The following is a 19,915-nucleotide window of genomic DNA, read 5'->3' on the forward strand; positions in this document are numbered from 1 at the left end:
GCTGGGGAGCCGCACGTGATAGCAGGCTGAGCTGGGTGGGGCGGGGCTGTGGGGCGCCACCCTGTGGCCATCAGAGCAGCTGCTGCAGCGGGAGACGGCATCCCCTCTCTGGCATGCCCTGGGGGTGGGGGGCACAGCCCGCCCGTCATCCCCCACACTCTGGGTCTAGACTCAGTCACCCTTCGCCCCTTACGATACCAGCTCGGGGACTGGCGTCCCCTGCAGGAGGGTGCCCTGTAGTCCTGGATACTTTGGCTGGGCTTGACCATCTCCCCCCAGCATGCTCTGTTCCGGCAGCTGGAGACCTGCCCCCGGGGAGGACCTGGCTCGGAGGATGCTGCGTGTGTCCCTTGGGACCATCAGTGTGGGTGGACAACCCAGAGCGTCTTGCCCCTTCGCTGCCGGCCTGGCTGGCACCAGCTCGCTCTGCGGCTTCCTGTTCCCCACTAGCCTCCCGACAAGCCGAGATGCCCCAAACACGTTGGTTCCCAGAGCCTGAGGGATAGGAGCTGGGCTGGGGGTCTGGGCACCTGAGTTCTGTCCTCGCTCTGCTGCTGATCAGCGACGTGGCTTGAGGCTCTGTGCCTCAGTTTCCCCCTCTCCAAAAAGGGGACCCGGACCCTGATCCCCCATTTGGGACCCATTCACATGTAGGGGGATGCAGCGGCATTAAGTCGGGAGAACAAACTGAGCCCTCTTTGTGGGGACAGGGGAGCCCCTCCGGCCTACGCACCCCAATCCCATGCTCCCGCTGCGCACGGTGGGTCTTGCTGGGGCCGCGAGGCCGCTGTGCCGTCTGAGCGTTCTCTGCTTTGATCCCTTTCGCGGCTGCAGACCGCCGGCCAGACGGGAGAGCAGGAGCTGGAGAGCCTGGTGCTGAAGCTGTCTGTCCTGAAGGACTTCCTGTCCAGCATCGAGAAGAAGGTGGGTGAACTGGCCCGGTCCCCGGACACCCGCAGCCCGTGTCAGAACGGGGCTGGGGATGCAAACCCGTCCGGTCCGCGTGGGGCTGTATCGGCACAGTGGGGCGGGCCTGGGCTCCGTGGGTGCGTGGTGGTGTCACCCTGCCCTGTGCTTCCCCCAGGCTGAGCTTAGCTTCCTCCTGCTGCTGCTGGATTCGGCTGTGGAGGGGCGAGGGACGGAGCCATGCAGCTGGACGGAGCTGGGATCCCGTGGTCCGAGCACAAGGGTGGGACCAAGGGGCTCTCGGCTCTGACACTGATTCCCTTGGGGGCCATGGGCAAGTCACATAGCCACCTACCTCCACAGCTGCCTGTCAGCTGTGCGGAGCACCTGCCACCCCCATCGACGTCCTGGGGGACTGATGGTGCTGTGGGTCTGACCCCCACCTTCTCAGTCCTGCCCGGGCCCTCCCAGCCATTGTAGTGATTCGCAGCCCCCGCCAGAGCCAGCCAGCTTTTGCGTGGCAGCGGGGTCTCCCCCTGCTCATTGAATGCTCTGTCTGGGCCGCGTGTGACCAGGCTGTGTCGATTCTCTCTCCCCGCCAGGCTCTGAAAGCTCTCCAGGACATGAGCTCCACGGCACAGTCTGCCCTGGCCCAGCCCTCCTCCCGCAAAGCCAAGAGCATCCCCGTGCAAACGTTCGAGGTAAAGCCTTCACCCCGTGGCCCCCACCCCGTGGCCTGGGCCGCCAAAGCTCCCACACCCCGGCCGTGGAACGGTACTCGGCAGGTGCCACTTTGCCCCCAAGACAGACTGAAGAGAGCATGGGGTTAGGGTTCGCCGAGGGCTCCCGGCCAAATTACAGCTGGGGGCTGTGTTTCTTGGAGGGATCACAGCTAAGGTCTGGGGTTCGGGGGTCTGCTGTGAAATGGAGGCAGTGTTCGGGGACGAATTGGGGCCAACGTTTGGGATTCTGAGGTGAATCAGGGCCAGGTTTGCAATTACTTCAGGGGGAATATGAGCCAAGGCCTGGGATTAGTCCAGGGGGAATTGGAGCCAGGTTTTGGCATTATTTGAGGGGGAATTGGACCTAGGGTTTGGGAGTTTTTGTGGGGAATCAGGGCTGGGTTGGGATTATTTGAGGGTGAACCAGAGCCAAGATTTGGGATTGTTCTGAGGTGAATCAGGGCCGGGTTTGGGATCGTTGTGGGGGAATCGGAGCCAGGGTTTGGGTTCAACTTTGACAGCACCAAAATCTCATAAGAAGGGTTTTGATGGTGTCTAAACCAGACGCTTCTCCCCTCCCAACCCAGAACCAAAGCCGTGGGGTGGATTTGCATCTGGGGGTTTCAGTCTGAGTGCTCCCTCTCCCCACGATTAGCCAAAGGGGTTCAGATGCAGAGCCCTGGCCTCTGGCCCTCGAGAAGCAAAGCAGAGCCGGTGTTTTTTCCAGAGTCGATCCGAAGCACATGCCGGCTCCTGGATGATCAGGAACGACACATTTACAGAGCTTCTCCTGGTCTGTAGGGCCGAGGAGCAAACCAAGCAGCTGTTCGACCAAGGAAAATGGTGATAAATTGTGTAGTCAGCTGCTCGACCCCACTTGGGTTTGTTATGAAATATACTCAGGATACCAAATAACCAGCGTCAGTCAGGTTTATTGCTCTGACTCCAGAATAACATAGTGCAGGGAAAAGGTTTTCTATGACCCTCGTCTCACATTCACCACACGCAGGAGGTGAACTCCCAAAGTCACCCCCTTAAAGCCTCTCTTTGTACCCTTCCCATTTACAAGGAAAAGCTACCAGGTGCGTCATTCGAAACCACTGGGCTTTCTGTCTTGGTTTTCAGGACCTTGGTGTGCACCCCTAACCTCTTTGTACTGCATCCCAGGTGCCAAGGGGCGTGAAGGCACTTCCGAGGTCTGTACTAGGGGAGAACAACCCCCGAGCTTGTTCCCTTCCTTCGGGACATTTCAGTGCAGGCCTGGGAGAATAACTCCCTAGCGGGTGCGATGGTAAAATCCTTTTACGTCCTGAGTCTGACAGCTTTCCTACTTGCTCAAGCCAAAATGAACTTCAGTGACTGCAAGTGCTTATGGGATACTTAGCATAAGTGAATGGGGTTGTGTACAACTCATAGGCCAATTCAGGGGAGGGAAGGGGGACCTGGGCCCTCCCACTCTACAAGGTCCTGGCCCAGGGCTCTCTTGGGGAGCAACCCCGGTGGAAAGCTCCAGGTAGAGGTTCCTCATGTGCCACCCTGGGCCGCTTCCTACGTCTCCTCTCCTTCAGTGTGGGGCACAGCCCTGTGGTCCCAAAAGTCAGGAAGCTAGCAGAGTTCAGAATGGGCAGAGCTCCTCAGGGCTGTCGGCTCTCAAAGGGGGCTGCAGAAGGCGCTCTCTGGGAGCCTGGCCAGTGCTGGGGTCCAGTCTGAGGCTCCACCTTTCATCTGACTTCCAGGAGAAGGCCTTGTCTTCCCTACAGCCAGTTCGCCTTCGCGCCCCCGCCTCCCACCCCTGGGCTTCTGAGCTCCCTTTAACCCGCTCCACCAGCTGGAACGCTCTTTGGCCTGTAACCCCTCCAGGCCCCGTGCAGGGTACGGACACCCCCTTACACCATCCAGAAGATGCTGCCCTTCAAATGGGGGGAGTGTTGTGTTTAGGAGAGCCGGGAGCTGCTGGATATACACAGGGCGGGGGAGTTAGAAAGTGGCAAACCCTGGAGCCGCTTCTCCCCAGCGTGGCTCCCTGCCTGTCATCTCGGGCAGTCTCTCTTGCCAGGGATAGCAGGTAGAAGACTAGTCATGGGGCCAAATTCCTCCCCGGCGTAGCTCCATTGACCTCAGTGGTGTTAGGGCTGGCCCAAGCAGTGCCAAGCATGTCATCCATGTGCGGCCGTCTCTCTGCCCCAGGTGAAGCTGGACATCACCTTGGGGGACCTCACCAAGATCGGGAAGTCGCAGAAGTTCACGCTGAGCGTGGACGTGGAGGGCGGGAAGCTGGTGGTGCTCAAGAAGCAGAAGGACTCCCAGGAGGACTGGAACACGTTCACCCATGATAAGAGTAAGAGCCAAGAGCCCCCGCGGGGTGCTGCGCCCGGCCCATATTCCCTGTGCACTCAGGGACCAGCTGCAGCCCTCTGGGCGCTGCTGTTACCCCGCACCTCATTGTTTCTGTGGGGTGTTCAGTGTGCTGGGGCTGCCCTGTAGCATGCGGAGATCTAAAATGATTAGATCTGGCCCCAAAACTGCGTCACTCAGGAACTGATTGCTCACCCGCGATGCCTCCTAGTTGCATGATACCATGTGTGCCAATCACACCACGCCCATCCCTACAGCCTTGGGATCCCCGTAGTCGGACCCTGGGGTCTTCATCTCCTACTGCCTCTGCAGAGCTCGGGCTTTCTCCTGGGGTGGTGGGAGAGGAACGGGGCTGACCCTTCACGGGTCACGCCTGCTCTGATTTTCCGTGCCGCTTTCCAGTCCGACAGTTGATCAAGTCCCAGCGGGTGCAAAATAAGCTAGGGATCGTCTTCGAGAAGGAGAAGGATAAAACTCAGCGGAAAGATTTCGTCTTCGTCAGTGCCAGGGTGAGTCATGGGTCTATTATTACTGTGTCTGGTGTGGTCCTGCCCACGCAGCTCTGAGGCCGCAGGATGGAAGGCAGTGTGGCTAAATTAAAGCATTCGAGCCCGGTTCCATTCCGGAAAGAAAGGACATTTTAAAAAAAAAAGCCCTGTCTTAGGAGATCTTCCCAGGACAGCTGACTGCAGTGACAACCGGAGGTCTTCATTCCTGCAAAGCTAGCCTGGCCCTGGGAGGGGGATGGGGCTTCTCTTCCTCATGCATCATCGACAAGGCTGTTTGCAGAATGGCAATTGCAGAGACCCCAGGGGCCTGGCCACCCTGAGGGTCACTGAGGGCATGATTAAAAGGGGTTGCATGGGTGTCTTCCAGGGCATGATTTCCTAGAAAATCTTAACTTCTAGTGATGATGCAGGAGAAGTAAAGGACCCAGCTTAATTCAAATTCCAAGATGAGTCTGTGGGCTGAACAGAGGCCCAGCAAGTGAATAGGGGTACGAAGCTGCTGCCTTTAAAACCAAGGCCACAACCACACATGACCATTAATCATGCCCTGGCACCAGATTCCCCCCTGTAACTGGTTATGGAATTTTTCACTTCCTGTCCCCTAAACAGCTGCATAGTGTTGCTGTGCCCCGTTAAACAGCAACCACATTCCACCCCAGAGGTGGCTGCATTTCAGTGGTGGGTGAACTATTGTATAGTCCTTACCTGTCCTTACCTGTCCGAGCTGGCTGACGAGTGGGTGGCCAGGACCAGGGATTGTACCTGGGTCTCCTGTCCACAGCCCATCTCTTCCTGCTGCCTAACCTGCCTCCTTTGCCTGCCTTTCCTCCAGAAGCGGGAGGCATTCTGCCAGCTGCTGCAGCTGATGAAAAACAAACATTCCAAGCAGGACGAGCCCGACATGATCTCCGTCTTCATTGGCACGTGGAACATGGGTCAGTGCCACGGGGCACCTGGGGCAGGGCTTTTCGGGACGGAGTAGGGAACATGGGCAAGGGTGATGTGGCACACGCACACAATGCCCTGCGGGAGTCCCCCTCAGCCCAGGGAGCATGGCCCAGGGTCACAGAACGTATCCAGCCCCACTAAACACCTCCCACCTGGATGCCTTGAAGTCTGTGATCCCACCTCCGAGCCACATACCCGACCCACCACTCCTCCAGCCCCCCTGCTGACAGGACATAAGGGATCACAGTCTGTCTTAAATAGGAAGCAGTTGTTTAAACAAAACAGCTGCCAGCTCAAGCACTAACAAACAGGCTTCCACCCACCTCGCATTCCACTTTTGTCTGCCTTGTTCACCAGGGCCCACACCTGTCTGGAACGCCATGCAATACACAGTGCCATCTAGTGGCTGAATAACTTGCAGCAAGTGACATATTATTAGTCTCTTATGCTCAGATACATTTGTTGGTCTCTAAGGTGCCACAAGGACTCCTGTTTTTTTTGCGGATACAGACTAACCCGGCTGCTACTCTGAAACCTGTCATTATTAATACAGTAACTCCTCGCTTAAGGTCGTCCCGGTTAAGGTTGTTACGTTGCGGATCAGTTCGGGAACATGTTCGTTTAAATTTGTGCAATGCTCCCTTCTAAGGTGGTTCGGCAGCCACCTGCTTTGTCCCCTGCTTGCAGGAAGAGCAGCCCGGTGGAGCGAGCTGGTGGGGGCTTGGCTCTAGGGTGGGCCGGCAGCCCCCCATCCGCTCCCCCTATCAGCTCCCCTAATTTCCCTGTGCAGCAGCCTCCCAGCAGGTAGCAATTGCTGGCAGTTCAGCTGTCCCTCCCCCCACTGCCATGTGCTGCTCCTGCCCTCTGCCTTGGAGCTGCTCCCCGAGCCTCCTGCTTGCTGTGGGGGGGGGGGAAGAGAGGGGCTAATGTCAAGGTGTCTCCCTCCACCCTGCTCCTGCACCCCGCTTACCCCACCTTCCATAGAGCAGGGGGGACACAGGACAGTCCTGGAGGCAGCAGCTGAGGTGGGTCTCAGCTTGCTGATCTAATTAACAAGACAGCATACTTAAGACAGGGATCAGCATACTTAAAGGGGAAATGCACATCTCTCTCTCTCTCTCTCACACACACACACACACACAGAGTGTGTGTGTCTGTCTCTGTCTGCTGTGCTGTCTCCCCTCCCTCCATTCCTTCTGCCTTGCAAAGTGTGAGGCTCCATTAACAACAATGAGTTAACCCTTGAGGGCTAGTTCATCATTTAGCAGCAAGGCATTCCCTGGGAAATATCCCACCCTCTGACTCCACCACCTCAACCAAGCTTCACCATCATCATTGCTGTGTACCAGTATTAAATTGTTTGTTTAAAACTTATAGTCTCTGTGTGTGTGTATATATATAATATAATATAATATAATATAGTCTTTTGTCTGGTGAAAAAAATTTCCCTAGAACCTAACCCCCCCCCCCCATTTACATTAATTCTTATGGGGAAATTGGATTCTCTTAACATCATTTTGCTTAAAGTCGCATTTTTCAGGAATATAACTACAACGTTAAGTGAGAAGTTCCTGTACAGAAACTCCTCGCTTAACGTTGTAGTTATGTTCCTGAAAAATGCTACTTTAAGTGAAACGATGTTAAGCGAATCCCATTTCCTCATAAGAATGAATGTAAATGGGGGGGTTAGGTTCCAGGGAAATTTTTTTCGCCAGACAAAAGACATGATATACATATACAGTATAAGTTTTAAATAATTTTAAACAAACTGTTTAAAACTGTATTCACCAATGATGATTGTGAAGCTTGGCTGAGGTGGGGCGTAGTGGGGTCAGGGTGCAGGGGCTAGCCCCACTCTGCCCATCCGGCGCTCCTGCCAGGGAGTGGGGTCGGGGGCTTGCCCGCACCCCGGCTGGAATGCTGGGCGGGTGGAGTGGGATAAGCCCCCACGCCCCAACCCCACTCCCTGGCAGGAGCGCCAGGCGGGCGGAATGGAGCAAGCCCCCGACCCCGCTCCCCGGCAGGAGCACCAGATGGGTGGAACAGGGCAAGCCCCCGCACCCCGACCCCGCTCCCGGCAGGAGCGCCAGGTGGGCAGAATGGAGCAAGCCCCCACGCCCAGACCCCACTCCCCGGCAGGAGCACCAGGTGGGTAGAACAGGGCAAGCCCCCGCGCCCCAACCCCGCTCCCCGGCAGGAGCACCAGGTGGGTGGAACAGGGCAAGCCCCCATGCCCCGACCCCGCTCCCCGGCAGGAGCACCAGGTGGGTGGAGCAGGGCAAGCCCCCACACCCTGACCCCATTCCTCGGCAGGAGCACCGGGCGGGCGGAATGGAGCAAGTCCCCGCACCCCGACCCCGCTCCCCGGCAGGCGCGCCAGGCGGGCAGGCGGGCGGAATGGGACGAGCCAAACAACCTTATAACGGAACGTTGCGTAACTTTAAGCGAGTATGTTCTCTAATAGATCAGCAACCTAATAAAGGAACAATGTTAACTGGGATGACTTTAAGTGAGGAGTTACTGTATGGCTACCCTAAATTAGTCTTTTCCGTACCAGGTTCCCCTCCTATTTTAGCAACATGGGCAAGGCAGGATGGTTGCTGCCTCCTGACACCTGTTTGCAACCCCCTGAGAACTCTATGAACTTGCGTGGGCATTGTGTGCAGTGGGCATCACTGCAGTATCAGCACCTCACGAGCTTTGATGTGTTTATCCTCACGCACTGCTGTGAGGCTGGGCCCGACTGCACAGAGGGGAAACTGAGGCACGGAGTGGCTAAACAACGGGCCCAAGGAAACCACAGGGAGTCTGTTGCAGAGCAGGGAACTAAACTCCGGTCTCTGACGTCCCAGGCTGGTGGCCCAACCATGGGCCCATCGTCCTGGGACTGAGCCGTGTGACCTCATCCATGACCGCGGCTCTCTTGGGTCATGCCCCCTCCCACAGGAAGTGTGCCTTCCCCCAAGAGCATCACGTCCTGGTTTACGTCGAAAGGCCTGGGGAAGACCCTGGACGAGATGACGGTCACCATCCCCCATGACATCTACGTCTTTGGCACCCAGGAGAACTCGATGGGGGACAAGGAGTGGGTCGACTTCCTCCGGGGCATGCTGAAGGAGTTCACGGAGATAGAGTACCGCCCGGTAAGAGCCCCAGCTCCGGGGCAGGGCTTGAGGAGACGGCCTGGGACCCAGGGCTCTACAGTTCTACACAGCCGCACAGTGGGCCACCCGCGTCTTGAGGGGAGGCTCCTGGAGACGACAGCTTCCCCGCATGCCATGCTCCGGCTGCGCCGCTCGGCTCAAGAGGGAGCCTTGCCTGCTGGGACGCTGTCGTCTCCAGGGGCTGTCCCGCCGTATTGAGAGTCAGGATGTCTGCAACCCCCTCTGGTTGAGGGTCACCCGTTAGACTCCCCGGCCTCCAGCCTCCAAATCCAGGTGGATCCCAGGCTGTGGATGGCCGCGGGATAGCGGAAGGGCTTGGGGAGACGGTTGCTGGGGTGGCCGTCCTCCCGAATCCTCAGCATTGCTGGAGTTGCCATTTTCACCTGGAAGAGTGGATGGGGGAGGGTGTCGGGACCGGGTGTGAAAGCCTGTGGCTACGGGCGGCAGGTATAATAGGCCGGGGGAGGCTAAGGTTCCCCAGACGGGATGTGGTGCACCTCCCTTTGGAGCACCGCCTGCTGCTGAAAGGGCATCTGGGCAGTAGCCCCCACCCCACGCTCTGCCCTGAGGCCCTGCTCCCTCGTCCCTCTCTTACCCCATGCGCCTCCCCTGCCCCGCTGCTCCTCTTCCCATCTCCACTCCGCCCCTTCCCCCGTGCGCCCGTCCCTGCCCCGCTCGCGCTTCTCCGCCCCTGAGAGGCAGAGAGGTGTGGGGAGGGAGGCCCTCAGGGGAGGGGGTGGAGAGGTGCAGGTGGGGAGCCCCTTGGGGGAGGGGGTGGAGAGAGGTGCAGGCAGGGGGGCTCCTTTGGGGAGGGGGCGGAGAGAGGTGCAGGCAGGGGGGCTCCTTTCGGGAGGGGGCGGAGAGAGGCACGGGCGGGGGGGCCCTCGAGGGAGGGGGGCCGAGTGGGAACTGGGCCTGGGGCGGAGTGGGGGTGGAGCATCAGCGTGGCCTCGGGGGGGGGGGGGAGCAACGCCGAGTGGGGGCAGGCCTCAGGGCAGGGCCACGGTCCGGGCCCCCCACACTTCGAGGGAGCTTCCAGCACTCAGGCCCAGCCTCCCGCGGGGAGTCACGCACTGCCCATGCCTGCGGCCATAGGTCTCTGAGCCCTTTAACCTCCTGAGGTGGACGCGTCAGGTTTTTGGAGTGAGGGTCTCAGCTGCGATGTCTTTGGCCAGCGTTTCCCAGCCGCGCCCTAGGATTTGGGGTGTTGCGCACTGGCGTCTGTACTCCCCCCCAGAGGTGGCAGCATTATTCATGCATGTGTGAGAATTCAGTGGGAGGGGGAATTCAGTGCCGCTTGCTTGCTTTGGGATCCTTCAGCACCCGCAGAGCTGCGTGAAGCACAAGGTGTTACATTTAACAGGGCTTTTATCCCTTTCCTGCAGTCATGGTCAATTCAGGAAGAGTCCCAGGTTTAGGGACTGCTCCGTGAAAATGTCCTGACCGCTGAGGGGCCCCGAGCACCTGCACTGCTGTAACCCCACCCTGGCCTGGTGCAGAAGCAGTGAGCCCATGCTGCCCTCACCTGGCCAGTGGTGGCTCCTGGGTCCCGCCAGCTGGGCCGGGCCTGTCTCCGCTCCGAGCCGGCGGTTTTCCCTGTTCCTCCGTCATGATGGAGGGGTGGCTAGGCCAAACCTGAGCGCTGCTATGATCCCACGCGCCTGGTCACCACGCTCGGAGCAGGGAGCTGGGCCCAGTAAACATCTGGGTTGTGCCTTGGTGGTTCAAAAATGTCCTTGTTGGAACAGGGAAGGGGAGGAGCAGCAGCTATCGGACATGTCTGCCCCGGGGACAGATTGGACTACAATTCCTGGCAGCCACCCTGGCGGCTTTCAACCTCACCAAACTTCATTTAAACCTCGGTTTGCAAACACTGAGCCACAGGGAGTCTCTGCAGGCACTCCCGGGCATCTCGGTGGGTTTGTTCTCATTGCTGCACGCCTGGTTCTTGCTGCAGGTGGGGTTTCAGGGTCGGTGACCTTAGGGCAGCTGCTGCCCCCGAGCCAGGCTCCGGCGCCCCTGCCAGGAGAGTGGAGGTGTAACGTTGTCTTGTTGGCCCCCTGCCAGATCGCGATGCAGGCCTTGTGGAACATTAAGATTGCCGTCCTGGTGAGACCGGAGCACGAGAACCGGATCAGCCACGTCAGCACCTCGAGTGTGAAGACCGGGATCGCCAACACGCTAGGTAGGGGCCGATCTAGGCGCTGTGGGGGCTAGACTAGGTACCTGGGACAGACAGACTCAGCCCTCTGCACTCACCTTTAGCATAGCTGGCTAGGAGTGACTGAGGGTGCACCCTGGTATCTACGTTTTTCCCGATAGGGCCCTTCTATGCAAGTGGTAGATTCCTATGGTCTTGGAGTAGCAGGTCACAGTTCTAGTCCCAGATCTTTGCAACATGTCTGTATGTTCTGGCCGCACAAGCTCCAGTGGGGCTGCCATCCAAAATTAGCATTTTCTGATTCTGGGGGTGGGGGGTTAGAGCTGGGGTTTGAGACTGGGACTGAAGCTTGGGTGGTGGAAGAGGGGACTGGATGGCTCAGAGGATTGGGATACTGTGCAGGGCCTTTCAGATGCAGTTGGCCATCCTGATCTGGTCTGGGTCACTAGTCGTTCCTGTCTGTGCCTCTTCACTGGCCTTTGTGAAGCGCCTTGGTGGGTCTCACACCAGTTCCGGAGAGGTCAATGGCCAAATGGGCCTGGAGACTGAATTTCTCTTCCTCCCCTCCAGCACAGGGTTGGGGCAAGTTAGCACCAAGATGAGTTGATTTAAATCATCAATTGTAATGGTGAGCTAAATCAGCAAGCCGGAAACCATAATTTAAATCACCGATTTTAATCATATTTTGCATTGGTACTTTTTAGTTACTTCCCTAAAGAAAGGTTGAGTCTCATTGGCTGGCAAACATTAAAATGTGTTGACTGCAGCAAAATCTAGCCTTTACCCTAAATGTGGTTCATCTTTTTGCTAGGCAAGAGGATATACTGCATCTATACCCATTGATTTAAGCACTATAGAGCTTGACTTACATTTATTCAGATTCTTAATTTTTACCTTTTTCATTGTGTTAGAAAATGGTAAATGACACATTTCTTATTTGTGGCACCTTAGAGACTAAGTACTCCTTTTCTTTTTGCGAATACAGACTAACACGGCTGTTACTCTGAAACATTTCTTATTGAAATAATGGATTTTTTACTTGTGATATGTGTCAAGCTCTATTTGGATGGAAATCCAAATTCAATTTAAAATGCACAAAAACCACTTTTTACATAAAATAAAATGACCATAAATGGGCTGGAGATATCAGGAAAAATAGTTCATCAAAACATGTTTTGCCTTTAAAACTAAGTGACATATTACCCACAAGAAGTATGAGCTGTAGTTAGTGAATTTAGCTGATTGTTTCTGGTCACCATGTCCTTCAAGATTTTAGAGCTAGTAGATTTCATCCTCTCACACCTTGTTTTTATTTATAGAATGAGGGAGGAAACCAAGCTTACCTGCTTTTTCAGCTCCCAGTTGATAGCTTAACTTTGAATGAACTAGTCATTGAACTGAACAAGTTGAATAAACTGAAATGAAAACAATGTTCTCGTTGCAGCTGTAGAAGAGGCTACCGGTGTCAAAAGCTGGTTTAGCCTTTCAGCAAGCTCTGGGTCCAGGTGCTTAGCCGGTGATTTTCAGTGCTTTGACTGTCTTGCAAACATGTACTTCTTAATATTACTTTCTGTAGTTAATTTAAATGATTTTAATAGATTATAACAAATTAAGGCCTTAACATAGGTAGTTAATTTTCATTTGAATGTTAAATTGGTTTCTCTTTTAAAAGTATACCTGTATTTAATTTAAATTTTAAATGCCAGGTTTTTTATTAATTTATTTTTAAATCAAAGATGTTTTTTTATCCACCCTGGTTGGCTCAGACGTTCCCTCTGCTCTGGCTTGAGAGGAGCCCTGGCCTGGCACCACCCTCCAGCACAAGGGCACAGACTGTTCTGTGATGCCACAATCCTTTCGCTCGGAAGGCGCTAGGTATTTGCCCTGCTTTAAAATGACCCCAGGGCCTGCCTCTCTGCATCTGCTTCTCCTCCCTTGGCTGGGTTCAGGGCTGGCTCTGCTACCTAAGGCAGTGTAGATGGTACCCCAGGGCAGCTGAACGGTAATGCGGGCAGCACCTGGATCCTGGCGGAAGGGGTTCGCGGGGTCAGTTACAGCTGGAAAGAGGCTGGGTCTGACTATCCCCAAGGCCAGGGAAGGCTAGGATCCAGGGATCTGGTGCAGCTCTTAGCCAGCGGGGACTCTCTCCTCCCCCTACCCATCCTAATGGCTTTGTGTTTTTTCTGCTCACTCCAAGCTGCCGGTGCCGGCTTCGGCTGCTGTGCCATGGGCCATCAGTGCCCAGAGTGGGCCTGGGAACCGAGCCCCAGCCCAGCCTGAGTGGGGCTCATCCCCTCCCCTTCTTTGTTTTGCAGGCAATAAAGGGGCTGTGGGAGTTTCCTTCATGTTCAATGGCACCTCTTTCGGCTTCGTGAATTGCCACCTGACCTCAGGCAACGAGAAGACGGCCAGGTGAGTGCGGGGTGCAGGACAGGGCAGCCCCTTGCAGAGCGGGAGCCCGTCACCTAGCTCTGAGCTGGGGAGACGGGCCCACTGGTCCCCCCAGGCACAACGGGGCTGAGCGGGGAGCTGCTGGTAGCTCCTGTCGCTGGCCGTGGGCAGCACGCGAACATGGCTGCTGGCTCTGGACAGGAGACGCTTTGGTCTCCATGGAGAGGCACCACCCTCGCTCGCTCCTGCTCGCTTACAGACGTGGCGCTGGGGACGCTCGCACCTACCCCTGGCCACACTCCTGCTCGCTCTGACACACTCATGCTCGCTCTGGCACGCTAGTGTTTGCACGCAGCCACTTGCACTCCCGGACTCGGTTTGGGGCGCACTTGCCACGCATGCGTGCGCCAGTTTGAACAGGTTCGTCCTTTCGCACACCCACCCTGGGGCACACTCACTCACCCTGGCCTTTGCATGCTCCTTCTTGCTTTCTTAGATACAGGTGGGCTCAGCCTTGCACGCTTGCGTACACTCAGACACACTTGCACTCACTCTGTCCCGGCGTATTTCCATGCACCATCCCACACCCTGCTCCTTGGGGCCACATCGCCCTGGGCCCGGCGGTCAGCACGCAGCGATTGTCGCTGTTAGCATGCACGCTCTGGTCCCACTGGATGAACTCTGGAAGCACAGACGTTCCCAGGCTAAGCATCATGGTGGGTCTACCGCCAAATGAGGAAAGCCCCCATTTCCTTCCCCCCGGTCTCTCTGTCAGGCCTGGAGCTCTTAGCCTGGGAAAAGCATTCATTCTCCACACGCCTTCTCTTTGGTAGAAGCCCTGAGAATATTAAACAACCACCCTATCTGTCATCTGTACCGTCCCGATGGATCCCAGAGGGTGCTTACACACGTAACAAGCCCCACGCAGCGGGTCAGCGCATCTGCCTCTGGGAAGGAGCACGGCGGCGGTTGACAGCACTCAAATTAGGGCACCCAAGCAAACCCGCTGCTCTTGCGGGAAGCGCCTGGGGATCTTTAGTAACTCGGAGCAGTCTAGGCCTTGGGTTTCTGTTCCCAAGCCTGTGCCCCCGGAGACTCTGATCTGTGTCCCCTCCCCTGCCCCCTCTGTGCCGGGCGCATCTCTCTCGGCCTGCCCACCCCTCCCTTTTCCGGCAGGCGGAACCAGAACTATCTGGACATCCTGCGCTTGCTGTCCCTGGGCGACAAGCAGCTCAGCTCCTTCGACATCTCGCTCCGCTTCACCCATCTCTTCTGGTTCGGGGACCTCAACTACCGCCTGGACATGGACATCCAGGTGAGGGGGGCGCGGGCCCGTGGGGACGGGGGCATGGGCCGGGCTGGAGAGGGCTGCACCGTGGGGAGGGCAGCCAAGTGAGAGGTGAGGGGCACAGGCCCTTGGGGGGAAAGGAGGGAGGGCAGGCCTGGGGGGGTGGGGGTGGCCTGTCCTCCCCGCTCTGACCTGCCCGCTTGGTCCTGCCTCCTCCAGGAGATCCTCAACTACATCAACCGCAAGGAGTTCGAGCCGCTGCTCAAGGTGGATCAGCTCAACCTGGAGAAGGAGAAGCACAAGGTCTTCCTGCGATTCGGTGAGGGCGGCTCTGCTGCGGGCGGGGCGGGTGTCTGCTTCCCCCTCCGGCTCTGCCCCTTCCCTGCTGGCGTGGGGGGAGCTCGAGGGGGGTCTCCCCTTCCCTGCTGGGGTGTTGCTGAGGGGGGTGTCTCCCCTTCCCTGCTGGGGTGGGGGAGCTTTGGGGGCTCTCCCTTCCCTCCTGGGATGTTGCTGGGGGGGGGTCTCCCCTTCCCTGCTGGGGTGGGGGAGCTTTGGGGGCTCTCCCCTTCCCTGCTGGGGTGTTGCTGGGGAGGGTGTCTCCCCTTCAGGGGTCGGCATTGCTGGGCCTGGGGTCCGGGGTGTGGATTGTGGCTGCTGGGGGATGCTGCGGGTGGCCGGGCCGAGGCTATTTCTCCTCACGCCCCGGGCTGTGTCTCTGCAGGCGAGGAGGAGATCACCTTCCCCCCGACCTACCGCTACGAGCGGGGCTCCCGCGACACCTACGTGTGGCACAAGCAGAAGCCCACCGGGGTAGGTGCTGGGGGTGGGGTGGGGAAGCGAAGGTATGTGTGTGGGGGGGGCGTTTGGGGGGCTGGGGAGGGATAGCCAGTTCCCGTGGTTGGCTCTCCGGACCCTGTGGGCCAGTGAGGGGCCAGCGCCAGGGGCCCTGCCAGGCTGATGGGCGGGGGGAGGGTGCTGCCTGGCAATGCCTCACCCCAGCGTCCTGTGCCCCCCACCCAGGTCCGCACCAACGTCCCCTCCTGGTGTGACCGCATCCTGTGGAAGTCGTACCCCGAGACCCACATCAACTGCAACTCCTACGGTGAGTGGGGGGCGTCAGCAGCACCCGCTGCTGGCTGGGATCACACCTGCTCGCCCTCGGGCGGCTGGCCGGGGTGGTCCACCCCCTGGCAGCCCGGGTGGCGCATTTCCCATGGGCGTGCGGAGGAGCCTGTGGCCGGTGCATCTGCACGGAGGTGACCAGGGACCCAGTGCCAGGCCCTCCCCCGGCTGTGCCTGCAGATCTGGCTGTTCCTTGGGGCTAGTCCTGCCCCGGGCCTGGGACACCCTCTCTCCGCTCAACCCCAGAAGCCCCTTCCCCTCACGCCCCCTCGAGCCGCACGACGCCCCTGGGGGGATGGTGAGTGGGCAGAGTGACAGCCCAGGCTTCCTGCCAGGGCCCTGCTCGCCCAGACCTCGCGGGCACTGCCTCCCTCAGTGCAGGGGGGCGAGGCTGTGCGGGGCTGGGGCTCGCCCTGGGGGGCTCGAGAGGAAAGCCCTCACGGGGGCGTGGGGTAGACAGGGTGGGGGTAGACAGTCTCTCCCAGCTAGGTCCCAGGTTCAAATCCAGCCCAAACGGGTCTAGTCACGGAGGCCTGCGAGTTGCGGGTCTCAGTCCGGTTCTCAAGGGGGAGGCGGGCTCTGTTCCCAGGACAAGGGTCTCATCACCGTTAGCCGAGCGCCCCCCCTCCCTTGTAAGCAGCGGCAGCGGGGGGGCCAAGGGCTGAAGAGGCGGTGGGGAGCCTGGGGTGGGCACGTTGGCAGGGCAGCGAGGGGAACTGGGACGGCGGGTGGGCAGAGAGGGCTGGCCCCCTGGGCTATCAGAATTCCCCACTGAATTCTGGCATGAGGGAAACGTAGTTCTCTCCCCGGCGATGTTTCCGAGGTGCGTACGGACGCCCAGCAAAGGGCCGGGCAAGGGGGCTCCAGCGGTGCCCAGCTTCTCAGCTGCCCCGCCAGCGAGCACTGGAGCACTCCACCCCTAGAGAGGGCCATGCCTTCCCCGCGGGCCTGATCAGCTGCCAGTCGGGCTCCCTGCCCCTGCTGAGCCCGCTCCCGGCCCCGGGCACCCTGGCTAGCTCACCAGTGGAGCCTGCTTGTTGGTAGGATGCACCGACGACATCACGACCAGCGACCACTCCCCTGTCTTCGGAGCCTTCGAAGTCGGAGTGACATCCCAGTTTGTCTCCAAGAAAGGTACGGGGGGAAGGCGGGCATGTGCCTGCCCTGCGCTGGGCTGGGTGGCCACCGGCTAGCAATGGCCAAGCCGCTCTCCGCCTGCCCCTGGCCCTGACTTGTCACTGAGCCTCCGTGGGGACACGGATGTCGCAGAGTTGTAGCATTTAAATCCGGAAGGGACTGCTAGAGCATCCGCTGTGACTGCCTGTCTGCTGCAGGCCACCGACCTGCACGCTATCCCCGCAGCCGAGAGAGACAGCGCTCGGGGCCACCTCAGAGCCCCAACCTGTGTCCCATCTCCAGCCGTGACCATCCCTCCTGCCTCAGAGGAAGGAGATAAAAAACCCTCCCAGAACACACTGGGGGAGGGGGAAATCCTGAAACCCTGAAGCATGAGCTTTGGGAAGGTAAGCCATAGACCGGAAGCGAGCCCCAGGGCTGCCGAGCCCTGCCCTGCCGCCACAAGCAATCCCGTCATGCAGTTCCCACTCGCCCATTTGTCCAGCTCTCTCTTAAAATTAACTCAGTTGTTTGCCCCCACAACTCCTATTGATGGTTAATTTCCTGCCTGAATTTGTTCATGGCTAGTTTCCGTTTGTTCTTGTACCAGCACTGTCCTGTAGCTTCCAAAGCTCATTTCCCTCCTTGGTGCTCACCCCCTGGTGTATTCACAGAGCAATCTGATTCCCCTTCTTACTCAACCCCAAGTGCCTGACCGTGAACTTTGGACTACTGAATTTCATCCCCGTTCTGTCCCTCCAGCCTTCAGGGTCATCAGGTCCTCCTGTGTTCCAGTTCGCCTCTGGACTGAAGCTTCCTTCTAACTTTGGGTCGTCAGCACATTTCGTTAGCCCGCTCCTGCTTTTTGTGTCCAGGTCATTAAGAAACACAGTGAATGAGATTGGTCCCAAGGCTGATCCTTGGGGAACTCCGCTAGGAACCTCCCTCCAGTCCAGTAATCACCTTTCAGCGCAACCTGCTGTCTCCTCCCTTTAGCCAGTTCCTTACCCACCTGATGAGTCTTGCACTGATCCCTAACCATTTCCTAGAGACACCATGTCTGGCACGATCTACCGTTGGTAAACTCACATTGCATTACGTCTCCTTTGCCAATTACCTCTCTGAATTTCATTATTCTTTCCTTCACAATTCGTTCTAACGCCTGCTGCGGTCTGACTAACAAGGTCTGTAACTGCCCGGGTCACTTTTTTCCCCTTTCTTACATCCAGGGACGTTAGCTATTCTCCATTCATACGGCGCTATGCCAAATAGCTAGATGCATTAAAAACCCCTTCCTACCGGCCTAGCAACCTCATATGCCAGTGCTTTCAGGATCCTGGGATGGAAACAATCCGGTCCCCCCGGCCTGATTCGAGTGCATTAAGCTCGTTAAGTTTTTCTTCCGCCTCGGCCGTGGTAATTACCATTTCTAGACACTCATTTCCATCAGCCATCCTGCTTTCGTCCACACGCTCTGATCCTTGTTACTGAAAACCGAGGCGAAGTATGGCTGTTATTTTGGGGCCATACCTAGATGATCTTAAATCTCCTTCCCCACCAGATTGCTGGACCCCTGCATGATCCTGTCTCACTGCCCCAGGAGAAGGCAATGCCACCCTAGGTCCGTGCCTCCTGTTAGCCCTGCTCTCCTGTCGTCCCCTCGGCTGTGCCCTGTGTCAGTTCTGGGGCACACTTGGCTCCATCACCCAACCCAGAAGGGAGATGAACTTGCTTGGGGCCCAGCAGACCTGGTAGCTCTCCAGGCTTGATACCAGCTGTGATAAAAACTGAGCTGGGGGTGTCTTCCTTGTCCCTCATATGAACCTGTGGGTCCTGTCTTCTTGGGGCAGCCATAACCCTCTCCACAGTCTGGCCTCGTGGCTGGAACACTGGATCGGGACTCAGCAGACCTTGGATTTGTCCCCAGCTCTGCCACTGGCTTGCCGGATGACCTTGGGCAAGTCACTTTCCCTCCCCGTGCCTCAGTTTCCCCCTGTGTAAAATGGGAATAATGACCCCGACCTACTTTGTACAGCGCTTGGAGATCTAGGGATGAGAGGTGCTAGGTAAGAGCTAGCCGGGTGAGGTGTTCTACTCTGATTATTCTCTGCTCCCAGGGCTCTCCAAGGCCTCAGACCAGGCCTACATTGAGTTTGAGAACATTGAAGCTATCGTGAAGACGGCCAGCAGGACCAAATTCTTTATTGAGTTCTACTCCACCTGCCTGGAAGGTGCGTGCCTGACACCCCCTCCCTCCCCCCACTCGCCTGGTTCACACATACCGTGTAGCCCACTGGCTAGTGTAGACGGGAGCCTCTCCACCATCTGCTGTGTGTGAGCCCATGGCCCACCAGCAGCTGCAACCAGCAGAGGATGTAAAAGCCCTAATTCTCCTTGTGCTAGTGGAGATTCTCCTTTAGCTCAAGCAACAGAGGCCTGCGGAGTGCTGGGGTTGGGGGTGTGTCTGTCCCCACATGGGGTCAATTTAGTCCTAGGACAGTTCCATTCTGGCTAGATGGGGGCAGGGTGAGAGGCGTACCATGGGACTGCTCCACTGTGTCTGAAGGCCGGGGAAGTGTGTGCCTAACCCGAGCCTGCCACTTCCTCTCCCCCAGAGTTCAAGAAGAGCTTCGAGAATGACATGCAGAGCAGTGACAACATCAACTTCCTGAAGGTTCAGTGGTCCTCGAGGCAGCTGCCCACGGTGAGAACTCCTCCCCTCCCCCAGCCAATCACCCTGCCACCCCCTCTGTGCAGAGGAGACACCACCTTGTTATTGGTAGTAACAATCCCATAATCTTTACAAAGCAGGTCAGTATCATTATGGGGAAACTAAGGCACAGATCAGGGGTGTGACTTGCCCAGGGTCACCCAGCAGACCAGTGGCGGGGCCGGGAATAGGACACAGCTCTCCCAAGCCAGTGCTCTATGCATTAGAGCACACCGGCTCTCTGTCCGGGTGGGAGAATGCGGGTGGTCAGTTCGATTGGCAGGGGGAGCGGGATCCCTGTATTACTGCACCTTGCTCCACTGTGCCCTGTAGCTGCTACATGCAGCATGTTGGCCTCCTTGTGCTGAGTAAATGTCCATTCTCCATGGATTCTCCCCGGCTGCAGCTGAAACCGATTCTGTCCGAGATCGAGTATCTCCAGGACCAGCACCTGCTGCTCACTGTCAAGTCCGTTGATGGCTACGAATCCTACGGTAAGGAGCAGGAGGGGGAGTGTGGCCTG

The 19,915-nt window shown here is 57.7% G+C and overlaps 1 protein-coding gene across 1 annotated transcript in view; it reads left to right on the top strand.

The window, feature by feature from the left end:
- The window catches only part of INPPL1 (inositol polyphosphate phosphatase like 1), a 73,671-nt gene that overhangs the window by 40,033 nt on the left and 13,723 nt on the right, over positions 1 to 19,915 (top strand). The window contains exons 7-22 of the mRNA XM_077830335.1: positions 835 to 924; positions 1,509 to 1,607; positions 3,816 to 3,966; positions 4,386 to 4,492; positions 5,325 to 5,427; positions 8,387 to 8,583; positions 10,672 to 10,789; positions 13,081 to 13,177; positions 14,333 to 14,471; positions 14,664 to 14,763; positions 15,166 to 15,254; positions 15,465 to 15,546; positions 16,611 to 16,700; positions 18,800 to 18,913; positions 19,298 to 19,386; positions 19,799 to 19,886. Of these exons, the coding sequence (XP_077686461.1) occupies positions 835 to 924; positions 1,509 to 1,607; positions 3,816 to 3,966; positions 4,386 to 4,492; positions 5,325 to 5,427; positions 8,387 to 8,583; positions 10,672 to 10,789; positions 13,081 to 13,177; positions 14,333 to 14,471; positions 14,664 to 14,763; positions 15,166 to 15,254; positions 15,465 to 15,546; positions 16,611 to 16,700; positions 18,800 to 18,913; positions 19,298 to 19,386; positions 19,799 to 19,886 (1,753 nt within the window). The remainder of the gene's footprint in view (positions 1 to 834; positions 925 to 1,508; positions 1,608 to 3,815; positions 3,967 to 4,385; positions 4,493 to 5,324; positions 5,428 to 8,386; positions 8,584 to 10,671; positions 10,790 to 13,080; positions 13,178 to 14,332; positions 14,472 to 14,663; positions 14,764 to 15,165; positions 15,255 to 15,464; positions 15,547 to 16,610; positions 16,701 to 18,799; positions 18,914 to 19,297; positions 19,387 to 19,798; positions 19,887 to 19,915) is intronic.

The sequence above is a fragment of the Eretmochelys imbricata genome, chromosome 1 (genome assembly GCF_965152235.1).
Source record: "Eretmochelys imbricata isolate rEreImb1 chromosome 1, rEreImb1.hap1, whole genome shotgun sequence".
NCBI lineage: Eukaryota > Metazoa > Chordata > Testudines > Cheloniidae > Eretmochelys > Eretmochelys imbricata.